The sequence below is a fragment of the Amphiprion ocellaris genome, chromosome 12 (assembly GCF_022539595.1).
Source record: "Amphiprion ocellaris isolate individual 3 ecotype Okinawa chromosome 12, ASM2253959v1, whole genome shotgun sequence".
Taxonomy (NCBI): domain Eukaryota; kingdom Metazoa; phylum Chordata; class Actinopteri; family Pomacentridae; genus Amphiprion; species Amphiprion ocellaris.
Genome location: NC_072777.1, coordinates 36,235,628 through 36,260,864, shown reverse-complemented (window position 1 = coordinate 36,260,864; position 25,237 = coordinate 36,235,628). Strand labels below are relative to the sequence as shown.

At 40.9% G+C, this 25,237-nt stretch overlaps 1 protein-coding gene across 13 annotated transcripts in view; it reads right to left on the bottom strand.

The window, feature by feature from the left end:
- LOC111562636 (kinesin-like protein KIF13B) overlaps positions 1 to 25,237 on the bottom strand; it is a 71,630-nt gene that overhangs the window by 34,014 nt on the left and 12,379 nt on the right. For all 13 annotated transcript variants that reach the window (XR_008603470.1, XR_008603471.1, XM_055015783.1 and 10 more), the window contains exons 4-22: positions 19,610 to 19,622; positions 19,451 to 19,511; positions 18,898 to 18,990; positions 17,601 to 17,781; positions 15,569 to 15,656; positions 15,310 to 15,444; positions 12,155 to 12,267; positions 10,384 to 10,495; positions 8,803 to 9,015; positions 8,604 to 8,714; positions 7,775 to 7,909; positions 7,567 to 7,697; positions 5,115 to 5,201; positions 4,788 to 4,978; positions 3,725 to 3,959; positions 3,480 to 3,642; positions 2,046 to 2,192; positions 1,649 to 1,798; positions 1,013 to 1,135 (exon numbers count right to left, since the gene is read on the bottom strand). Coding sequence is in view for 11 of the 13 variants with exons in the window: in XM_055015783.1 (XP_054871758.1) it covers positions 1,013 to 1,135; positions 1,649 to 1,798; positions 2,046 to 2,192; positions 3,480 to 3,642; positions 3,725 to 3,959; positions 4,788 to 4,978; positions 5,115 to 5,201; positions 7,567 to 7,697; positions 7,775 to 7,909; positions 8,604 to 8,714; positions 8,803 to 9,015; positions 10,384 to 10,495; positions 12,155 to 12,267; positions 15,310 to 15,444; positions 15,569 to 15,656; positions 17,601 to 17,781; positions 18,898 to 18,990; positions 19,451 to 19,511; positions 19,610 to 19,622 (2,482 nt within the window). In the remaining 2 variants the exon portion in view is untranslated. The remainder of the gene's footprint in view (positions 1 to 1,012; positions 1,136 to 1,648; positions 1,799 to 2,045; positions 2,193 to 3,479; positions 3,643 to 3,724; positions 3,960 to 4,787; positions 4,979 to 5,114; positions 5,202 to 7,566; positions 7,698 to 7,774; positions 7,910 to 8,603; positions 8,715 to 8,802; positions 9,016 to 10,383; positions 10,496 to 12,154; positions 12,268 to 15,309; positions 15,445 to 15,568; positions 15,657 to 17,600; positions 17,782 to 18,897; positions 18,991 to 19,450; positions 19,512 to 19,609; positions 19,623 to 25,237) is intronic.

The window sequence follows — 25,237 nt, the reverse complement described above, 5'->3', positions numbered from 1 at the left end:
GCACCTCTAGGCTGGATGCAACACAGGAAATTAAATGAAGTATTTCCTAACAGGGTTGCTTCAGACATGCATTGGTGTGAGTCTATAAATGTAATCCTGTTATCTCCTAAAGGAAGCAAAAACTGACCTAAACATGGAAGGCATCACTGCAAAGAACTGGTGACTATTCCATCATATAAAAGGATAGAAATCTGACTCACAGCTAATAAAACGTGTTTTACTTTACAGCCAGGTGAAGAAAATCACAATAGAAAGGAGAAACAACGATCTGACTGATGTGGAACTGTTATCCAGTGGAAACACCTCCAACTTCAACAATCTTCGACTAAGGTCATTTTAACCCTCCTGTTGTCTTCCTTTACGGGCACCAAAAAATATTGTTTCCTTGTTTGAAAAAATACAAAAATTCTGCAAAAAAAATCCCCAAATTTCTGAAAATTTGCAAAACCTTCAGAAAATTCCAATAATTCCTTAAAAGTTTCCCTTAAAAGTTTTATTTTAAAAAGAATTCCCCAAATTTGACAAGAAAATTCTTGTAAATATTTTCAAAAAATTAATAAAAATCTTCCAAAAAAATCCTAAAAATATCTAAAGTAATTCCACATATATCAGTAAAACTTCTAATATTTTTTTAAGAACATTCACATAAAAATCAACCAAAATCCAGCAAAATTCGCTGGATTTTGGTAGATTTTTTGTGAATAAAACATTTTTAACATTTCTTTTTTCCAACAAAAAATGTTCAAAGATTTCCCAAAAATGTTGAAAATGTGGACATCAGAAGGTTCGCTGTGAATTTTTTTTTTTCCCCCCACATTTTCAAATTTTAAAACGGGTCAATTTGACCTGCAAGACAACAGGAGGGTTAACCAAACCGTGCCTGCATGCAGGACGGTGATTTCTGTCCCAGAGAGTCAGTAAAATGACTCTCTGGGAGTCTCATCAGACTGGTTTTCCTGAGAGTTTTTTAGGACTCGGTTCATTTAAAAGTCTTGATAGTGGATCTTCTCACCACACAGTCCAGCTTCCTCTCCTGTGGATCTCTGTCTGTCAGCTGAGAGTCGGTTTGAGCTGCAGATTCCTCCTCAGAGCTCTCAGTGCCTCGAAACACCTCCACATGCAGCCGACCCGCAACCTGACAACACACACAGATACACAATTACATACACAATATCACACACGCACACACGCACACACGCACACACACGCACACACACACACACACACACACACACACACACACACACACACACACACACACACACACAATTACATACACAATATCACACACGCACACACGCACGCACGCACGCACGCACGCACACACGCACACACACACGCACACACACACACACACACACACACACAGAGACACACACACGCACGCACGCACGCACGCACGCACGCACGCACGCACGCACGCACACACACACAGAGACACACGCACGCACGCACGCACGCACGCACGCACGGACGCACGCACACACACACACACACACACACACACACACACACACACAGAGACACACACCATTCTGGTATCACTCTAGCAGGAAACCAGCTCGTCTTTCTCTGTATTTAGTTCAGTTTTGTCAACACATAAATGAATGTGTATTTAACGAATACAGAGAAGCTCCTCTCCTCCTACCTCTCCCTTCTGGTTGATGATGGGCACGGCGTACTGCAGTTTGACATCGTAAAACAAACAGGCCAGGAAAACATTGGCCACGCCGATCAGACTGTGGTTCTCCTGCTCATCAAAGAACGGGTCGGCACGCTTGAAGTAGGACCTCATCACCTGGAAAAAACAGCAGGAAAACACAAAGAAACGCTGTGAAAGTCATGAATGATTCACTGGTTTATCTGCAGACTGATGCTACAGGAAGGTTGTAATCATATTTATTTCAGTTGAAACATTCTGATGCCTGCTACTGAGCATTTAATCACCTGTGGTTGTTTATCAGGAAGCAGAAAAACATCAGATATGAACGGACATCTTGTCTGTTTGCTTGTTTAAAGTGGGATCTGTCTTTCTGTCCACTCACAGGGTTGTCTTCGTCGAAGTCCTTCCACTCCTGGTAGAGCTCCCTCATGTCCACCAGCCGGTTCTCCATCTTCTCCAGAGCCCAGATCTGCTTCCCTTTACCTTTACGGCGCACCTGGATGGCCGGTTCGCTCAGCACCACGTCCCGCTGCAGAAACACCCAAACACAATGCTGCTGTTTATTTACTGATTAATACAAATAATACAGCAAATATCTGAACAAACACGAGACTGAGAGTAGACAGACAGCATCTGGTTTACATTCATTTAACCCTTGTGTCGTCCTGCAGGTCAAATCGACCCGTTTTAAAGTTTGAAAATGTGGAATAAAAATCTATTTTCACAGTGAAACTTCTGATGTCCACATCTTCAACACTTTTGGGAAATTTTTGAACATTTTTTGGTGGAAAAAAGAAATGTTAAAAATGTTTCTTAAAAACAGAAAATATTAGCAGTTTTACTGATATATATGGAATCACTTTAGGTATTTTTAGTTTTTTTTTGCTAAGATTTTTACTCATCTTTTGTTTTTGTTTTTTTTTTGTCTGCATTTGTTCTCATTGTTTAACTCCACAAAAGAGGTGTCAACATTATATGAGATTGATGCATATTTTATTCTTGCAGCCAAATATTTTAATATTTAGTGCATGTGTGTGACCATCACCAGCCCTCCCTGAAAGCTAAGCAGACATTCTTTATTAGAATTCCCTATTATAAGCCAGGGAGGGCAGTGCTACACCTCAGTGATGTGCAGGGAAACAAAGACTGGACAGGACGAACAGGACGAACAGGACGAACAGGGATAGAAATTAACAGGCGGTGCTATTACTATTAAACAATGTGAGGTGGTGTGGTAGTCCCACCTACTAACTGCCCATCAATAAAACAGAAAAAAACAACAAAAAACAACAAAAAAAAGAAAATCAATAAATAAATAATTAAACAAACGGTACTGAGCACCATAATTGTGGATGTCTTGATAGTATAGTATAGAATAGAACAGGCCAGAAGAGGATACCAGTGAAAGAGAGAATGAGTTTAGGGTAGAGACTCTGGAGAGATTCTCAGCACATTCTGGTGGGTCCCATCATTCGCTGACAATGGGACTCGGCAGTAGCTGGCGAGACCTGATCAAACATGCAAGTGTGAAGAACCCCGAAGCCCAGAACAGCAATCACAGCAAGGCAGAGCCAAGCCAACAGGGCACCCCTCCCCCCGGGCCGTAGGAGCCACAGGGGCCGCCGTGAACCACGCGGACCCAGAGAGCCACCGGGACCCCCAGAGAGCCACAGGGGCCGCCGTGAACCACGCAGACCCAGAGAGCCAAGACCGACCCAGGCGGCCCGACTCCTCCTGCTGATAGATGGTGGTTCCTGAGGAAGTCCCACCATCCAGCTGCAGAATTCAACATTAATCCCTCAGACAGCCTCCCTACCTTCCTGTTGGCGTCCAGGTTGGCAGCAGGTATCTGCAGCGTCACCAGGTACTCCGTCCTTTTGTTGAGCTCCTCAGCGATGAAGCCGGCCTCCTGAGCCAACAGTCTGGCTCGAAGTATCTGCTCCCGAAGTCGCCGAAGGCTACGAGTCATCATCGCTTCTCTGCACCACAAAACAAACGTAGTTCTACAGAGAGTTCTGACCTGATCTGACCAACAGGAAACATCCTGTAGCCGTACGTCACCTGTCCTCGCTCCAGCGCCGCAGACGTTTCTGGGAGGTGGGAGATGTTACGGCAGCAGCAGCAGCTCCGACCGGGAGGCCCGAAGCCTCCAGGAGGTGGGACGGTTTCTCAGGACTGAGTCTCTGACGGAGCTGCTGCAGCTCCTGTTCATACATCAGCCTCTGACGCTCCAGAGCACAGCGCTTCTCCTCCTCATGCTGCCGCTCCAGGGTCTGCAACACTGACTGTAGAGGGTCTGGAGGAGGAGAGGAGGGACGGAAGGAAGAACAGGAAGGAAGAGGGAAAGAGTTGTTCAATTACAGCAAGACGTACAGAACATATTAACCCTCGTGTCGTCCTGCGGGTCAAAACTGACCCGTTTGAAAGTTTGAAAATGTGGAAAAAAATTGATATATTTTCACAGTGAAATTTCTGATGTCCACATTTTCAGCATTTTCTGGTGGAAAGAAAGAAATGCTAAAAATGTTTCTTAAGAATATTCACATAAAAATCAACCAAAATCCAGCAAATTTCGCTAGATTTTGGTTGATTTTTATGTGAATGTTCTTAAAGAAAATATTAGAAGTTTTACTGATATATATGGAATCACTTTAGATATTTTTAGGATTTTTTGGAAGATTTTTACTCATTTTTTGAAAATATTTACAAGAATTTTCTTGCCAAATTTGGGGAATTTTTCTAAAATACTTTTAAAGGAAATTTTTAAGGAATTATTGGAGTTTTCTTCCTGAAATTTTGCAAATTTTCAGAAATTTGGGGAATTTTTTTGCTGATTTTTGGGATTTTTTTTCAGACAGGAAACAATATTTTTAGGTGCCCATAAATGAAGACAACAGGAGGGTTAAAATCCAAAGGAATACAGTGTTTTTTCATGTTTACAGTCTTTTGTAGTTTTTAGGACCTGTCGAACTCTGAATTTATGTCTTTATGACAGAAGAGTCAACAGTAAAACGCTGAATAATTTTCTGTCACTGTTCTCACCACATCAGTAAACCTTGAGCTCATCTACATACGGACGCTTTCATCTGGGTTCTGCTGCAGAGCTCCGTTTTCTCTGACTCACCGTTGTTACCCATTCCTTTCATCATGACCTCGGCCTGAGCGAACTCGTAGCCAAAGCTCAGCTCGCTGGAGACGTCGCTGGCTGCATCCGGATCCACCTCCAGCCGGTCGGAGCTCAGACACGTCTTCACGGCAGCTCCACCGTCCTCCTCGTCGGCCCCGGGGTGGACCATATGTCTGGGTAGGCTGATCCTGAGACAGACAGGTGTGTGAGGGTGGAGGTGAGAGAAAGAGGAAGTGTTGTTGAGAGAAAAACAGGAAGAGAAACCAGGAGGTGTGAATAAACAGCAGGAAGGCGTGAGATCTGAGCTTATAGACCAGAACAGACCTGAAGAAGTGGTTGTTTCCCCACAGGATTCTGTCTCCGTGATGAAGCTGCACAGGACAGGACACTGCAGAACCGTTCACACAAGTTCTGACAAAATATTCAAACAACAAGAGGTGTAACACAAACAATGACAGCATAAAAGCAGCATGGTGGAAAAATAACAGAAAAACAGTCCCTTGGTGTGAACAGGTTTAAATATCTCCTTACAAATATCACTAATATGTAAATGCTCTGGATTTTCTTTACATTTTATAGAGAACGGCAACACCAGGTGGGTGTACAGGAGGTCCTCGGTTTACGACATCCTTGACTTACGGCGTTTCATCGTTACGTCTGAATTGGTTACATGGAACTAGTTGGTGAGCGGAGCGGATGAATACGTCGTCACATGTCGCTATCAGACGGCTTTGTTTCCATATTCGTCGGTGTTTTCTCACTGAGTTGTGCTCCAGTGTGAGCCAATGATGTTTGTCGTTACTGTAGTTGTACTAATATGTAAACTGATGGATATCATGATGCAGTAACGGCTTTGAACTGCTTTCAGTACATATTACTAACTTTTTTCTATGATGTATGTTATGACTAGTTTTATGATGCTCCTCTATTTTAATGTTTGTTGATTTTATATGTAAAGTGTCTGAGTGTTTTGAAAAGTGCTGTACAAATAAAATGTATTATTATCATTATTATTATTATTATTATCTTTGTTTACATTTTCACCGGGGTTCCAACGTATGGCATAAGTCGACTTCTGTCACACTGTAGGAACGGAACTCTGATGTAAGTCGAGGACCCCCTGCATTGTTGTAACTGTACGACTGCAGCAGTCTGAATTTGAATTCTGCTCTCATTTACCAGGAACAGTTTTCTGCTTTGGACTGAAATGTAGCAGTAAAAACAGTCACATATGAAAAACTGGATTGTTAGATTGCTTTAGCTGCTTATTAACCCCAAAATGCACCACCGGGTTTGAAACGCTCGTTATCTTAAGACACAAATTATCAGAGTCAAAAATCTGGAGAAACTGAAAATCTGAACCTCTGAACTTTCCTTGAACTACTCATGTATGACCTGGTGTTCTGTCAGGACATTTAACCAAATCAAAGCTTGAAATCGTGTTATTTGTTCCACATTTCTTATTGAGAATTTCCCACAAAATAAACCATTTGCTGTAAGCAGATTCCGACCCATAAAGAGGGGCCATAGTGACAGTGGGCTTGAGTCCGACCCATTTACTGCAGGTCTTTCCCCACGTTTCCTGTCTCTCTCTCCACTGTCCACTATAATAATAATAATAAATGAATAAAAGTTGTGCTCCAACGGTGAAGCCATCAGTGACTCTGCTGTGACCTTCAGTCATGTGACTAACATTCAGTGACTTTTTAACCAAACTGGCCTCAGCAGAGTTCAGGGTTTCTACCTTACAGAGAGAAGACAGGAGTAGAAGCAAATTAAAACTCTAATGAGTGAAATAAAAGTCTGTGGAGTCTTTATTTATCTAGTATTGAATGTTGTAAATATTGTCTTCAGGTTTGTTCAATTTCTGTAAAGTAATTAATTAAACAAATGAAACTTTTATCTTTTTTTGAAAATAATTTATGGCATTTTATCCGTGCCACGCTGCTGAGTTCTGTTTCCATAAAGATGCAAGACTTTAACCCTCATGTCGTCCTGTGGGTCAAATTAACTCGTTTTAAAGTTTGAAAATGTGGAGAAAAAAATCTGTTTTCACAGTGAAACTTCTGATGTCCACATTTTCAACATTTTTGGGAAATCTTTGAACATTTTTTGGTGGAGAAAAAATAAATGTAAAAAATGTTTACATAAAAAAACATTACATAAAAAACATTTACATAAGAGTCAAGCAAAATCCTGCGAATTTCACTGGATTTTGGTTGATTTTTATGTGACTGTTCTTAAAGAAAATATTAGAATTTTTACTGATATATATGGAATCACTTTAGATAATTTTAGGATTTTTTTTGGAAGATTTTTAATAATTTTTTTGAAAATATTTACAAGGATTTTCTTTCCAAATTTTGGGGATTTTTTTTTTTTTTTTTTTAAAATAAAACTTTTAAGGGAAACTTTTAAGGAATTATGGCAATTTTCTTCCTGAAGGTTTTGCAAATTTTCAGAAATTTGGGGAATTTTTTTGCAGAATTTTTGGACTTTTTTCAGACATGGAAACAATATTTTTGGTGCCCATAAATGAGGACAACAGGAGGGTTAAACTGCAGAGGAAGTCAAGTGATTCAAAAATGCTCAGAAAAGAGTTCTGATGGCGAAAACTTTTAATGAAAACTCTATTAGTTTTAGATTATCCGACCTGGCTGTTGCTAAACGCTGAATTATTTTTGTTCAGTGTTGAAAGAAAAACAATTTCTGGGCTCTAATTTTAATCAGCGTTGCTCTGAGCTGCACTCTGAACCAACAGGACCTCAGCTCTTACCGAGCGTTGCGGTGAGGACTGAGCATCACGCCGTTGTTCTCCAGGACGTCGATGATGCAGTGCTCCGGCTGGATGGCCATCCCACACAGCTGGATGTCCTGAGAGTCGGCCGAGCCCACACGGGTGTGATCCTGCAGGAGGACGGACAGAGTTTACCACCAAGTGAACACATCAGGATGCGTGTTCTCTGCTGATCAGGGTTCCGTACCTTCAGGTAGTAGACCAGCAGCTCGTTGAGGGCCGGATCAGCGTTCAGATTGACCAGGAAACACTTATCGTCCACCACCCTGATGCCAGACGACTGCAGGGAGATGCCCAGACTCTCCAGCTGCTTCTGACGCTCCTACAGGAAGAACAGCTTTCACATTTAATGGATGCCATTTTTTCCTGAACCCTCCTGTTGTCCTCATTTACGGGCACCAAGAAATATTGTTTCCTTGTCTGAAAAAAACCCAAAAATTCTGCAAAAAAAATCCCCAAATTTCTGAAAATTTGCAAAACCTTCAGGAAGAAAATTCCAATAATTCCTTAAAAGTTCCCCTTGAAAATTTTATTTAAAAAAAAAAAAAAAAATCCCAAAAATTTGGCAAGAAAATTCTTGTAAATATTTCAAAAATGAGTAAAAATCTTCCAAAAAATCCTAAAAATATCTAAAGTGATTCTATATATATCAGTAAAACTTCTGATATTTTCTTTAAGAACATTCACATAAAAATCAACCAAAATCCAGTGAATTTCACTGGATTTTGGTTGATGTTTAGGTGAATATTCTTAAGAAACATTCTTAACATTTCTTTTTGTCCACCAAAAAAATGTTCAAAAATTTCCCAAAAATGTTGAAAATGTGGACATCAGAAGTTTCACTGTGAAAATTTTTTTTTTTCCACATTTTCAAACTTTAAAACGGGTCAATTTTGACCCGCAGGACGACACGAGGGTTAAATGAGTGATGCACTACAGATAAAGTGAATGAAGTTGTGTATTTGTGTTCTGTATTTATAATATATCGAATAAAGTTTCTATTCTGTGTGTGTTACCTGTGCGATGGCCTCAGTCTTCCTGAGTTTGTCCTCCCAGGTCACCATCATTTCCTGGATCAGTTTTTCAGACTCTTCTAGCCGCTCCTTCAGCTCCGGCGCCTTCATGGACTGAAAGAACAGCAGCAGCTGATTAGATTCCAGATGTTCCTGAGCTACCACGGGATTCTCAGAGTGAAATCAGTAAAACCACTTGAACCTCGGCCTCAGTCAGCTGCTCCCTCAGCTTCTCCACTTCCTCTCGGAGCTCTCGGATGATCCTGGCGTTGGGGTCTTCGTTCACGACAGCGTGGTTCACGATGCTCTTGGCTCTGTCGGCGTAGCGCAGCGTGGAGAGAGTCTCGTCGTAGTTGTCGGCGGCGGGGCTGATGGTGGCGACCATGGCGGTGCGGCTGTTTCCTCCCAGGCTGTCCTGCAGGGACAAACACAGCTTCTACCTCAGAGACAAACACAGAACTTCGTTTGTTTGGTTTAACTCTGAGCTCCAAGTAGTTTCCTGTTACATTTTTACTCATTGTGTTTGAGCACAACCCTGACGAGAAGTAGAGATCTCAGAAATGTCATCTGTGCAGTTTAAAACAGTTAGACTACCATGAAAGAAAATAAATACTTTATTTGAATATTTATTTTACAAAAAATGGAGTCATCAAGTAAACTATTGGACAAAAATGGCAACTCTAAATGTATTAGGTGTTTTACAAGTTCCCTTTTCAGTTTTATTTATTTTTTATTATTATTATTATTATATCTATATATCGCTGTCTATATATATACCCAAATATAGAAAAATATAGAAAAAAGAGCAAAAAATAAAATAAAACAAAATATTAAATAATAATATATATTGTTTAATTTTTAATTTAATGAATTTTTTTAATTTTATACGTGTGTGTATATATATATATATATATATATATATATATATATATATATATATATATATATATATATATATACATACATACATACATACATATATATATATATAGGGGATTTTTGTCTTCTTGATTTTATTGCTTATTTTCTTCTATACTTGGGTCTTACAGGGTTAATATTTTTCTACATTTTTCTCTTATCTGATCTCAGTAAACAGCCTACAGTTCAGCTGAAAAGTCCCTGAATTTCTTTCACCAGACTGCTGGTTAGAGGTGAGTCAAACTGGGCTAGTCGTACTAAAGAAAATAAATTATTTAAGAATCTGGCCAGTACAAGAAGTGTATTCTTGGTGTATCTTTAAATGAGACTTGTAGAATAAGTGGTCATATTTCTAACACAACAGCACATAATATGTGATTATTTCAATGAGAAATGTGAAAATCTGGCAGATTTTTCTGTTTTTAATGTTTCTAGCTCTGAAAAATACTGGAATGTTTAAAAAAAAAAACCATAAAAATAATAAATGAAATGCAAATGTGCTGATGGGTTTTGTGATTCAGACTAAATATGTGAAAGGAGTATTATTTATGAACACTGAGTTTAGGACAGATGATGTAGCTCCTGTACTGCTGGTAAAATTCTATCTGGAGCCAAGTTTAATTAAAAAGTTTAAGAAATCAGAGACTTAAACCTGGCAAAAAGAACCTTTTTCCAACTCAGCAGAACTAATGAAAATAACCAGCAGAGCCTTGAAAATGAACAAAACAACAAAAAGCACAGCAGAAAATTAAATAATCAGAGCTTTTTCTAGACTTAATAAATGTATTTTGTGCATTAAGGTGAGGTGTAACTAGTCCTGCTTTCTGCTGTAGAGTCTGCATTAACCAGGTGTGTAATTTCCTACCTTGAGCAGCCAGGTGAGAACAGAATCCCTGTAGGGAACAAACTTGCTCTTGTTCTTTCCAGCTCCCTGCTCGGCCAACGCTGAGATAACCAAACCCAGAGTGCTGAGAGACCTGGAGGAGGAAGGAGAGAGGGGAAGAAAAATTAAAGTTAGCAAAGCATTGAGACTAACTGAGACTGAAAACACAGACTCCTCAGTCATCAGAGGCAGAACATCCAAGCAGCAGCTCAGCCTGATGGAGATGACTGGAGGACAAGAACCAGGAACCCAGATCTAAGTGGTTTACAACTAAATACTGATGGAAAGACTAGATAGGAGCCAGTATTAATGACTGTAATGATTCTGAGGATGAAGGTGAGGAAAAGAGGCAAGAAGTTTTGACGAAGTCTGAAGACAGGACAAAGACTGGAAGAAGACCAAAATAAATGGTAATGTGGGACACAATGCTGAGAAAAAACCCTTTAGCTACTCTGATAAACAACTTCTCAACAAGAAAAAAGTAAATCAACAGATGAGTGTTTCAAAGGAGAGAAACCATGAGGTTGCAGTTTCTGTGGTAAAATATTTAGACACCATTGTAGAATTAAAAAACCCAGAGAGTCCACTCTGGAGAGATACCGTTTGGATGTGACATCTGTGGGAAAACATTTACTGAAAGCTGTTCTGAGGCCATGGTTCTCTGATGGAAACCGGTGGATTGCTCCCTCCAGATTGGAGGAGAGTTGCTTCACCAAGCGAAGAAGTTCAAGTATCTCAGGATCTTGTTCACTAATGATGGGAAAATGGAGCTAGAGATGGGGGTTGGTGCAGGGTCAGCAGTAATGAAGGTGTTGTACCGAACCCTCGTGGTGAAGAGGGAGCTGAGCCTCAAGGAGAAGATCTCAGTTTACCATCCATCTACGTTCCAACCCTCACCTATGGTCATGAGCTCTGGGTAGTGACCCAAAGAATGAGATCGTGGATACAAGCGTCTGAAATGAGCTTCCTCAGTAGGATGTCTGGACTCAGCCTTAGAGATAGGGGGAGAAGCTCAGACATCCAGAGGGAGCTCAGAGTAGAGCTGCTGATCCTTCACCTCTAAAGGAACCAGCTGAGGTGGTTTGGACATCTGATTCAGATCCTCCAGGGAGACTTCCTTTGGAGGTTTTCTGAACACGTCCACCTGGGAGGAGACCCCGGGGTAGACCCAGAACCTGCTGGAGGGATTTTATATCTCATCTGGCCTGGGAACACCTCAGGATCCTCCAGGAAGAGCTGGAAAGTGTTGCTGGGAGGAGGAACGTCTGGAATGACCTGCTTCATCTGCTGCCTCCACGACCCGACCCCGGAAAAAAGAAGATGGATGGATGGATGGACAGATGGATGGATGGATGGACGGATGGATATTGGATGGATGGATGGATGGACGGGTGGATAATGGACAGATGGATAATGGATGGATGGATGGATGGATGGATGGATGGATGGATGGATGGATGGACGGACGGGCGGATAATGGACGGATGGATGGATGGACGGATGGATAATGGATGGATGGATGGATCATGATGAATGGATGGATATGGATGATGGATGAATGGACAGACGGATAATGGATGGATGGATGGATGGATGGATGGATGGATGGATGCATGATGGATGGATGGATGTTTTGAACACAGAAAGACGTTGGAAAGACAAACATCCAGTAAAGCTGCTGGATCACGTGGTTCAGAGCCTGTAGGGTATAAACTGGAGTACTGAGATCTAGATTAACTTTCTGTCTCCTCACTTGTTGATGTTGCTTCCTTCTTTCAGTCGTTCTCCTGCTGCTCCGGTCTTTGCTGCTCGTTCACTTCCGGCAAGATCCACCAGACTCAGTTTGCTCACCTTCTCTCCACTCGTCTGGACACGACAAAAAACACACATTTATCACATTAAATTCCTCTTTCATTTACAGCCACTGATTAAGAAAGGCCAAGATTTACAGACAACTTTAAGAGATTCATGGATGAACATTAAATTCATGGAGCAAAACATAAATGCCACCTGATATTACATCAGCATCATAAAATAACCTTAAACTAAATGATTTCCAGCTGACCAGAGATCCTAACATAGAAAGCAAGATGACAATAAAGCTGATAAATTTGATCAGTTAATTTATTAGCAGAAAATTAAATTTATTCCAAACTGTAAACCTGTTTGTTTGCACTGATGTTTGAATTTGAGGATCAGAAGCTTCTTTTAGTTTTATATCTTTGTCAACTGAATATCTTTGTACTAAGAAAAAAGAAGCTATTTAAACAAGTCTTCTCAATATTTGGCCATTTTACTAATTTCACTGAGCAGTTAAGCAATTAATTGAACAATCAGCAGCAGATTCCAGGCAGTTAGATGAAGATGTTGGAAGCACCAGGTCTATGACGAAGATGTTAGAAGCACCAGGTCTATGATGAAGATGTTGGAAGCACCAGGTCTATAATGAAGATGTTAGAACCACCAGGTCTATGATGATGATGTTAGAACTACCAGGTCTATGAAGATGTTAGAAGCACCAGGTCTATGATGAAGATGTTAGAAGCACCAGGTCTATGATGATGATGTTAGAACCACCAGGCCTATGATGAAGATGTTAGAACCACCAGGTCTATAATGAAGATGTTAGAACCACCAGCTCTATGATGATGTTAGAACCACCAGGTCTATGATGATGTGAGAACCACCAGGTCTATGATGAAGATGTTAGACGCACCAGGTCCATGAAGATAATGTTAGAACCACCAGGTCCATGAAGCTAATGTTAGAACCACCAGGTCTATGATGATGATGTTAGAACCACCAGGTCCATGAAGATAATGTTAGAACCACCAGGTCAATGATGAAGATGTTAGAACCACCAGGTCCATGAAGATAATGTTAGAACCACCAGGTCTATGATGATGTTAGAACCACCAGGTCTATGATGAAGATGTTAGAACCACCAGGTCCATGAAGATAATGTTAGAACCACCAGGTCTATGATGATGTTAGAAGCACCAGGTCTATGATGATGATGTTAGAAGCACCAGGTCTATGATGATGATGTTTGAAGCACCAGGTCCATGAAGATAATGTTAGAACCACCAGGTCTATAATGATGTTAGAAGCACCAGGTCTATGATGACGATGTTAGAAGCACCAGGTCTATGATGAAGATGTTAGAAGCACCAGGTTTATGATGATGTTAGAAGCACCAGATCTATGATGATGTTAGAAGCACAAGGTCTATGATGAAGATGTTTAAAGCACCGGGTCTGTGATGATGTTAGAAGCACCAGGTCTATGAAGATAATGTTAGAAGCACCAGGTCTATGATGAAGATGTTAGAACCACCAGGTCTATGATGATGTTAGAAGCACCGGGTCTATGATGATGTTAGAAGCACCAGGTCTATGATGATGTTAGAAGCACCAGGTCTATGATGATGTTAGAAGCACCAGGTCTATGATGATGTTAGAAGCACCGGGTCTATGATGATGTTAGAAGCACTGGGTCTATGATGATGTTAGAAGCACCGGGTCTATGATGATGTTAGAAGCACCGGGTCTATGATGATGTTAGAAGCACCGGGTCTATGATGATGTTAGAAGCACCGGGTCTATGATGATGTTAGAAGCACCAGGTCTATGATGATGTTAGAAGCAGCAGATCTATGATGATGTTAGAAGCACCAGGTCTCTGATGAAGATGTCAGAAGCACCAGGTCTCTGATGAAGATGTCAGAAGCACCAGGTCTATGATGATGTTAGAAGCACCAGGTCTATGATGATGTTAGAAGCACCAGGTCTATGATGAAGATGTTAGAACCACCAGGTCCATGAAGATAATGTTAGAACCACCAGGTCTATGGTGACGTTAGAAGCACCAGGTCTATGATGATGATGTTAGAAGCACCAGGTCTATGATGATGATGTTAGAAGCACCAGTTCCATGAAGATAATGTTAGAACCACCAGGTCTATAATGATGTTAGAAGCACCAGGTCTATAATGATGTTAGAAGCACCAGGTCTATGAAGATAATGTTAGAAGCACCAGGCCTATGATGATGATTGATGATGTTAGAAGCACCAGGTCTATGATGATGTTAGAAGCACCAGGTCTATGATGATGTTAGAAGCACCAGGTCTATGATGAAGATGTTAGAACCACCAGGTCCATGAAGATAATGTTAGAACCACCAGGTCTATGGTGACGTTAGAAGCACCAGGTCTATGATGATGATGTTAGAAGCACCAGGTCTATGATGATGATGTTAGAAGCACCAGTTCCATGAAGATAATGTTAGAACCACCAGGTCTATAATGATGTTAGAAGCACCAGGTCTATAATGATGTTAGAAGCACCAGGTCTATGAAGATAATGTTAGAAGCACCAGGCCTATGATGATGATTGATGATGTTAGAAGCACCAGGTCTATGATGATGTTTGAAGCACCAGGTCTATGATGAAGATGTTTGAAGCACCGGGTCTGTGATGATGTTAGAAGCACCGGGTCTATGATGATGTTAGAAGCACCGGGTCTGTGATGATGTTAGAAGCACCGGGTCTGTGATGATGTTAGAAGCACCGGGTCTGTGATGATGTTAGAAGCACCAGGTCTATAATGATGTTAGAAGCACCAGGTCTATGATGATGTTAGAAGCACCGGGTCTGTGATGATGTTAGAAGCACCAGGTCTATAATGATGTTAGAAGCACCAGGTCTATGATGATGATGTTAGAAGCACCAGGTCTATGATGATGATGTTAGAAGCACCAGGTCTATGATGATGTTTGAAGCACCAGGTCTATGATGAAGATGTTTGAAGCACCGGGTCTGTGATGATGTTAGAAGCACCAGGTCTATGATGAAGATGTTAGAAGCACCAGGTCTATGATGAAGATGTTAGAAGCACCAGGTCTTACTCCAGACTGCAGGTCCATGAGGGTGTGAGTGAGGATGATGTTGAACACAGCGTGGGATCTGCTGCTCTCTTCATTCATGTTGGTCGCTGCCACAGTGCGAGATTTATTTCCCTCTGACATCAGAGACTCTATGTCCTGTTGAAAACAAACAAACACACATCTGGTCTGTGTCCATCCTGCTGATATATTGCTCTTTTCCCCTGGTACAACCATGTAATAAAAACAGAAAAACAGCTGGTAAATGTCAGGGTTGTGTTACCTTGTAGCTGGCCACGGCCAGGTGGGACAAACCGTCAACATACGGCCCCAGAACTTTATGTTCTCTGACTCTCAGAGCCTGTCGACTTCTACAGAGAGAAGAACACATTAGAGTCCTGCAGCTTTATTCACTGAAATAAACAGAAACCCGAGGAAACTAAGAAGGAAGGATCTGTAAAACACTGAGCTATTTATGATGTGTTTCTGGCAGAACAATGCCATAGCTGTTGATGGAAAAACTGAAGGGATTTTGGTTATTATCAAGAAAACCATTAAAATGTTTGACATCAGCTCTGAAATGAAACTCTCAGGAGATATTTCTGTTGTGACAGAGACAGACAGACAGACAGACAGACAGACAGACACACTTTATTAATCCCGAGGGAAATTCAATTCCATAGTCATTATATTTGTCCACATAAATGTACCTTTAGTTGTACCAGGCATTAAAATGAACAAGGAACTGAAGAAAACAAGTGTGGCCTAATCATTTTTTCATGACTGTAGATAATCTCTATTCACAAGAACTAAAATAAAAATAAAGTGTTAGCTTTCCATGAAACTCTGGTAATGGTGATCAGATGTATATTTTGTGGTTTTAAGTTCAGTGTAACAGCAACTATGACTGTATCAAAGAAAACAGAGGCGCCTGTATGTAAGATAACAGCAAAAGGAGACGATATGAAACAGACTGAGAATTTCAGCTACCTCAGCAGCAAGCTAGCATCAGAGGGCAGATCAGACCAGGAGATCAAAGATGGTTTTAACAAGAAAAAGACCATCTTCATGAATACACACATCAGTATACCGACAAAATTAAGAATCCTGAGATGCTACATCTAGTCAGTCTGGTTATATGGATGCGAAACGTGGACAATATCAAACAATATGCAGAAGAAAATCCCGTGTGGTTCCTACGGACAATGCTAAAGATATCGTGGGTAGAAAGAGTAACCAATGAAGAGCTGCTTATGAGAGCAAATGCAAAAAGAACAATGCTGGCAACCATCAAATCAAGAAAACTTAAATTCCTAGGATGTCATGACAAGGAATAGCATAGAGAATCTTTTGATAACAGGCAAAATAGAAGGGAAGAAAGCAAGAGGATGCCAAAGAAAGACAAATATTAACAACATCAAGGACAAATACATGGAAGGCCAACACTGGACTACACGCAGCGTATGACAGAGAAAAGAGGAAAGGCATAGTCGTCACCACGATGAGGAAGACACCTAAGAAGAAGTAACAGCAATATGAAGCTTTCTGGGCTCAGTTGTTGAGGACCTAATCAGGATCCAAGAACTGAGCAAAAGGAAACGAATAGACTAAGCTTTGTGCACTGAGACTCTATCCAGGTGAGCAGAGCCAACCATGAATGAAGATGCTGACATGGAAGTCTAACATCCCTCTGAGAACTTATTCTGAAGAAGAATGAAGCCTGAATGATGAATGACATCCTGCTTTAACCCTTGTGTCGTCCTGTGGGTCAAAATGACCCATTTTAAAGTTTGAAAATGTGGGGAAAAAATATTTTCACAGTGAAACTTCTGATGTCCACATTTTCAACATTTTTGGGAAATCTTTGAACATTTTTGGTAGAAAAAAGAAATGTTAAAAATGTTTCTTAAGAAAATTCACAAAAAAATCAACCAAAATCCAGCGAAATCCAGTGAAAACTTGTAAAATATTAGAAGTTTTACTGATATATATAGAATCACTTTAGATATTTTTAGGATTTTTTTTGGAAGACTTTTACTCATTTTTTGAAAATATTTACAAGAATATTCTTGCCAAATTTGGGGGATTTTTTAAAAAATAAAACTTCTAAGGGAAACATTTAAGGAATTATTGGAATTTTCTTCCTGAAGGTTTTGCAAATTTTCAGAAATTTGGGGAATTTTTTGGGCTGAATTTTTGGATTTTTTTCAGACAAGGAAACAATATTTTTGGTGCCCGTAAAAGAAGACAACAGGAGGGTTAAAGAGATGAGCTACAGTCTGTGTCTCTCTGCCTCAGACTAAGCAATTCCTCACCCTTTGGGATCCAGCAGGTCTCGAACCTTCTCGTTGTAGATCTCCATGTAGGAGACCTCCACGGTGAAGCTCTCTCCTTCTCTGGCCTCCTGGACCGTCCGGCTGAACAGGGAGCTGCTGAGTCGAGGGATCAGACCGGGCTGCTCTGCTGAGCCCATCATGGTGTACGACTTCCCTGAACCTTCATTTATCAGACAGGAAAACACACCAGGACAGGGAAGAATAACCTGACGTTATGTTAGGTTCTGAAGATCAACTGTAGACGTGCATTTCAGGGGTTAAAATCTTACTTTGTGCCTTTAGAAAACATGTGAAATGCAATAAATAATCAACAAATCTTCAGAAGCTGCTGATGCTGGTGTTCAGTAGAGCCACAAAATTTCAAATGTTAAATAAATATATTAAAATCAACAAGTTTTTTCAATTTGGATCAATGGAAGCACTTTTTTAAAATAAGAAAACTACTTAGTTAATGAACCTTGGTGTTGTCTTCGGGCCATGATGTTTAACAGCACTGAAAACCCCTAAATGACCTTTTTTAACTTGAAATTCGATGACTTTTCCTAAAGTGAAGTTCTTATTATTGTTGTAGGTTTTGCTCCTTGTGGGGGGAGCAATGATTAAACAGATGAGAGAAAACTAGTGTTCTGTAGTTGAGTTTTGTATTTTCCATTCCATTGTGCAATAAACAGTACGCTGCTGTTTCCCTTCAAAAATGCATTTAAAGTGACTTTCTGCTCATTTCTGGTACCTTCGTAGGATATAGAAGTACTATCTCTGGCTAAACAAATAATGTTTACACCTGTGTAGCACATTTAGCAGCAATAACAGTTATAACGTGATATAATAAAAACGAGTGATGTTCACTGATTAAATCCAGTTTTTCTGACCTCTGAAGAGGAAAACCCAGATATTCACTAAGTGTGTGACACATGACAGGTTGGTTCTTCATGAAAAATAGATTTTGGGTTGAAAATTAAATGAAGCTGCTCTATTTTAGAGGCTCAGTTTTGACCCTGAGGACAAGAGGAGTGTTCAGGATGTTCAGACAACATGAGGGTTTTAAATGTACAGCACTTTGTTTCAACTGTGGTTGTTTGAAGTGCTATATAAATAAACTTGGATTGGATTGGAGGGTTAATCTGTCGTCCTTTTTCTGATTGTTCTTGTGTTTACAGGTGAGTTTGGTTGCTTTATGATTGCTGGGTTTGCTTCTTAGTACTCTGTTTGTTCTTATTGAATCATTAATAAAAATACTGCGTCCTGTAATTCTAACTTGTGAAGGTCTACATGTCACCTGTCTGTCCATAAGCGAAGATGCAGGCGTTGTATCCCATGAAGGCGTTGTCCAGCAGATTCTCTCCGAGGCACTGGAACACCACATCCTGACCTGCAAACAACACAGAAACCAGCTGAAATCAGAAACTAATATTCCAAAATAAAGTTCAGTGACAAAGCTGCACGGAGCAAATGCAAGACAGGAAAGAAAAAAGAACGGAAACAGAAACACAAAAACGCTTCTCTGTGGTGTTTTCACTGATAAGCTCATGACTTTCTGTTCTGTTTCCTTACAAGACAAGACCGGCAGCCCAGAATAGAGCTGGTGTTGTTCACATTCTGATGAATCATTAAACCCTCACCCTGGCAGATCTGTGGGTGTAGCTCTGATCTGCTCTAACAGAACACATCTAGAGGTAAACAGAGTGTAACCCAGCATCCAGACCCTTTCTTCAACTCCACAAATAGTTCAGAATATCAGGAAACCTTCTGTCAGGAGATAAGTTCAACAAATGACTCACCAGCCGGCCAAGCTAAAAGCAGAACGACTGACACGGTGGAAGTTGACCAACCTGCAAACTTATCTTTCTGGGATTCATCCATAGACCAGAAACAGTAGTCATAGGCAAAGACCTGAGGGAAACACACGAGATAAACACACATATATCCACAAATATGACCAGAATGAGTTGTAAACTGACCAAAAAGTGAAAGTTTAATGTAAATCTCACCTTCGGCTGGGTCCTGGAGGCAAAAGAGAAAAGAAAAGACAAAATCACAGTTAATAACTGGTATTTAAATGAACTCATCATGAAGTCAGCCATACAAATCCCAGGTACAGTCATTAATTAAACACATAAAACTTCATATTTCAGAGGTTTTGTTCCACTAAAGTAATACCTTCATGCTTTAAACGGTCTAGATGTAACGCTACACGGCTTCCTGATGGAGAATTTACAGATTTATGAAATCGCTGCAGCTCAGCACACCAGCTCACCTACAACTCAAACGACGTGAAACTACTCTAAGTAAGTCACTGAGTAAAAATTAGAACTGGAAACCGATTCTGAAGAACAATTAAGATGCAAAAAGCTCCAGTCTACAAGAAGACAGGATTGGTTCCTTTTTTCAGCAGAATGACTCAGGTGAGGTGGCTCATGCTAACGACCACCATTAGCATACGAGGGCTCAGTGAAACTCGCATTTCAACGACCCCCGTTGTCACTCCCTGGCTCCCAACGACCATCATTGAGGAGCCAGGTGGGCCTTGGCAATGGTCGTTGGAATGTGAATAACACTGACCACACCTCACAGAGGTTATAAGCTGAGGCAACATCAACCACCACCAGAACTGAAGAAGCCTCTTGGATGAGAGGTGAAACGTCTTCAAGGAACCTTCTTAAAGTCCAGTTGGATTGATTTAAACAACTTTGGATAACCATGACCTGGATGAATGAGAAACTACACGGACATCTGCCTATCTGCCTGCCTATCTGCCTGCCTATCTGCCTGCCTATCTGCCTGCCTATCTGCCTGCCTATCTGCCTGCCTATCTGCCTGCCTATCTGCCTGCCTCTCTGCCTGTCTATCTGCCTGCCTATCTGCCTGCCTATCTGCCTGTCTATCTGCCTATCTGCCTGCCTATCTGCCTGCCTCTCTGCCTGTCTATCTGCCTGCCTATCTGCCTGCCTATCTGCCTGCCTATCTGCCTGCCTATCTGCCTGCCTATCTGCCTGCCTCTCTGCCTGTCTATCTGCCTGCCTATCTGCCTATCTGCCTGCCTATCTGCCTGCCTCTCTGCCTGTCTATCTGCCTGCCTATCTGCCTGCCTATCTGCCTGTCTATCTGCCTATCTGCCTGCCTATCTGCCTGCCTCTCTGCCTGTCTATCTGCCTGCCTATCTGCCTATCTGCCTGCCTATCTGCCTGCCTATCTGCCTGCCTATCTGCCTGCCTATCTGCCTGTCTATCTGCCTATCTGCCTGCCTATCTGCCTGCCTATCTGCCTGCCTATCTGCCTATCTGCCTGCCTATCTGCCTGCCTATCTGCCTGCCTATCTGCCTATCTGCCTGCCTCTCTGCCTGTCTATCTGCCTGCCTATCTGCCTGCCTATCTGCCTGCCTATCTGCCTGCCTATCTGCCTGTCTATCTGCCTATCTGCCTGCCTATCTGCCTGCCTATCTGCCTATCTGCCTGCCTCTCTGCCTGTCTATCTGCCTATCTGCCTGCCTCTCTGCCTGTCTATCTGCCTCTCTGCCTGTCTATCTGCCTGCCTATCTGCCTGCCTATCTGCCTGTCTATCTGCCTATCTGCCTGCCTATCTGCCTGCCTATCTGCCTGCCTATCTGCCTGTCTATCTGCCTATCTGCCTGCCTATCTGCCTGTCTATCTGCCTATCTGCCTGCCTATCTGCCTGCCTATCTGCCTGCCTATCTGCCTGCCTGCCTATCTGCCTGCCTATCTGCCTGTCTGTCTGTCTGTCTATCTATCTGCCTGCCTATCTGCCTGCCTATCTGCCTGCCTGTCTGTCTGTCTATCTATCTGCCTGTCTGTCTATCTGTCTGCCTGCCTATCTGCATATCTGCCTGTCTGTCTGTCTGTCTGTCTGTCTGTCTGTCTATCTGTCTGCCTGCCTATCTGCATATCTGCCTGTCTGTCTGTCTATCCGTCTGTCTACCTACCCACCTACCTACTGTTTAACGTGGGGAGCTGAGATTCATTATCTAACATGATCCTTTACTCTCCACTGTGTTCTATTCTACAGTTACCTGGACATCTTTAAGTCATTGCTGTTAATTTCCAGAACCATTCTGGGTATTACTCCTTCCTGTTTGTCTTTTAACAAGGAAACATGGAAGTCATAATCTCCCATCTATGGATAAATCTGAAGTTTGTCGTCCCCAAATCTGAACTGGACAATAAACCATTTAGGCTTTCTGCACCTGATGTTTGGAATAAACTACAATCTGAACTTCAACTTCATGCCTTTTTTACAATGAATGAGTTTCAAGTTCTGGTGAAATCCTTACAGTCTACCTGGTCTGTGTTTAGGTGTTATATGTGAGCAAGTTTCAATCTCAAAGGGACTAATCTGGTTCAATAAATCCTAAATAAAAAACAGAAAACACACTAAAAGAAACCAAACCAATGTCCTTTCCAACACCAGAAGAAACCATGAAACTATTACTGACACGGCAGCACTAATAATATTTATTCCTCTGACATTTTGGTTCAGCTCAAAAGCACGTTTCTCGATTCATAACAAAGAAATGTTTGTGTTGAACAGCAGAGACAGGAGGTCACCCTGAAGCTTTTTAATATTCAGCAAAACACAGAAACACCTGGAAGGTTTCAGCTGCTGGAGACAACGAGAGGGTTCCTTCTTCATCTCTGACTTTCTACACTAAACCTTCATCCACATATAACATTTATTATGATTCATTCTTTAAGCTTCTGTTCCACATATTTATTCCACAGTTCTAAAGTCTGGTCTGATTAAACTTGTCTGCACTTTTATTCACTTCATTTTAATTAATTTCTTTTCTGCACCTTATCTCTAACACGCTTTGATTCTTCTCATCTCTGTTTTAGCCCATCAGTTTTAATTATTACAGAAATCCTCTTTGCACTTTATGCAACTCGTCTGTGCTGCTTTTGATTTATTTAATTAATTCAATGTCATTTTTAATACACATTTTATTCTTTATTAAACCTCTGTGTGTGATAAAGTTTAACATAAATACCCGACTGCTTCTCAACATTTATTTTTTTACCTTCAGATACCATTTTATTATTAATTAAAAGAAGCGAGTTTAGGAGGGAAGAAATGGTTAAACTGGCTGCAAGATTTAAGGAAAATCTATGAATTTGTAATGTTTAGTAAAGTGAATCATGCTGCTAACATCCACGTGAAACCAGTCAATCTAAGTTCATATGTTCAGCCAGACGGTACGAATCCATCACCCATATATCGAGAGTTCAATCTGATTTACTAAAATGTTCACCTGCTGGATCCATGGCACCTGTAAATAAAATGATTTGTCTTTTTCATAACATTTTAGGAAGTAATTGCTGTGTGAATATTGCACATCTTTATATCACGATGATGAAAACGTGATTTATTGAACATCAGGCTGGAAAAGACCAGAATTAACTGTGAGCTACATGTATGTATTATTAAACAGAGATTCCAAGAACATGAGGATAAAGAGGGCACTAAGAAAAAAAACATACATTTATATTTAGTGCTGTCAAACGATACATTTTTAATCAGATTAATCTCAGGGTTGCTGTGGATTCATTTTGATTAATCAGGATTAAATATCATTCATTCATGATTCACGTCTATATTAATCAAGTTTCATTTTGCTTGAGCAAATAGACTCAAGAAAGAAGGGCATATATATACATATATATATGTTGTTATAGCATATATATATCAATCATTCACATTTCCCAGTGAGACAGCCAACGTTCTGTTTAGCATCTTCTATGTGTAATTTCTTGGTTCTGCCACTACCGAACTAACTGTCCACTTGTGTGACGGTAAGCGTACTGGGACAAAAAGCCCGAAATGCGTTTCTAGAAACATTTCAGGGATTTTGAGTCATTCTGTGCAGCAGATGGGTTAACTGCGTTAAAACTTTTATTCAGATTAATCATGATGAATGGTTAATCTGCCTTAACGCATTAATTTTGACAGCCCTAGTTTATATTAAATATGATTAATAATCATCCCATAATCTGTCCATGCTCAGCTAGAAGACTAACCGTTAGAGGCAGGAATGTGTTGCTCAGAAAGTACACGTCTCTGGATGATCGCTGAGTCATTAGATGAAAGCGCTGCTACTCAGCATTTGATCAGCATTTGTTCTGTGGCAGTTCACAAAAGTGCAAGAAAACAAGCCGAGTCTGAGAGGAGTTCAGGTCCGAGTCAGTGGAGGAGGAAGTCCAGGGTGTTTTAATCACAGAGAAGCTTAAAAACCTGTCAAGGTGACTAATCCTCTCTGGATCCTTGTGAATCGACTGGAGAATGTGACCTTGAGAGCCTCCTCCAGCCTAAACCTCTGCATTCTTAGCTCTAAAACAGCCGCTGTGTTCACCGGCCTGCCTGGCATCACATGCATCAGTCAGCAAACACATCACCGCATTCCAGCAAATGAAAGTCTAATTTAATTATGGGACGTGTTTCTGCTGCAGCAGCTTCGTTCTGCTGCCCATCAGCTGGGCAGGAGTTTAGCTAGAGGCTAATCTAACAAGAGGGTTGGATCTAGTGCAGGTTGTTTGTTAGGCAGCTATAATCAGTATCTCTATGTAAGACGTGACTCATCTGTACGTGAAAAGGGCCACCTGAATTCACAGCTGATTTCAGCTATGAATTTTAGAGGAAAGAAAACTGGAGGTTGTGTAGAGAAACAACAGGATTGTTCAACTGGATGTCTCTGACGTTCCACCTCTCATCTCAAGATGAGAGGTGGAACGTCTTCAAGAACCTACAGAGACGTCCAGTTGATTTCTACTGAAGCTCCTCTGATCACCATGACCTGGATGACTGAGAATCTCAACAGACAACAGGAATGTTGTGATGAGGATGAATTGATGGGACTCAGAAACACCCCCATAGTTTAATCAGTTGTTCCTTGGATCATTTCTGATGGATAAGTCCTGATAAGTCCTCAGTGGTGGATTTGTAGTCGGATCACAATCATATGATCGTCAGCAGGCAGCTGACATAGTGACCACTTGTTGTCATGGTTACAGTGACGCCGTGCCGCTATCTGGCAATGATACAGAAATCTTTAACAAATCTCCACATTTGTCCAAAAATTATTAGAAATTTGTCCAGAACTTGTTCAAAAAAATCCTCTGTTCCTGTTCACAATCTGTCCAAAATGAGTTAAACATCTAGAACAGCTTAGAAGGGTTCGAAAAATAACTAAAAACAATAAAAACACGTCCAAAATGACTCATAAAATAAGTATGTTCTCTAAATGTTGTCAAAATTTGTCAAAAAAATGACCCAAAATCTGTGCAAAGTGAGTAGAAATTACTCAAATAAACCCAGAACTTCCTCAAAAAATCCTCCTTCACTGTCCAAACCCTGTCCAAGATGAATTAATGATCTAGGATGGCTGAGAAGGGTTAAAAAAAATTACTAAAAATGGGTCCAAAATGACTTTAAAATGTCTTCAAACTATTAAAATTTTCTTTAAAAAGTAGGAATTGTTCACAGCTACAGTTTTATAAACATTTGTGGTCCTCAGCAGTGGATTTGTAGTAGAATCACAATCAGCTGATGTAGTGTTCACTTCTTGTCATGGTTACAGTGACGCCGTGCCGCTATCTGGCAATGATACAGA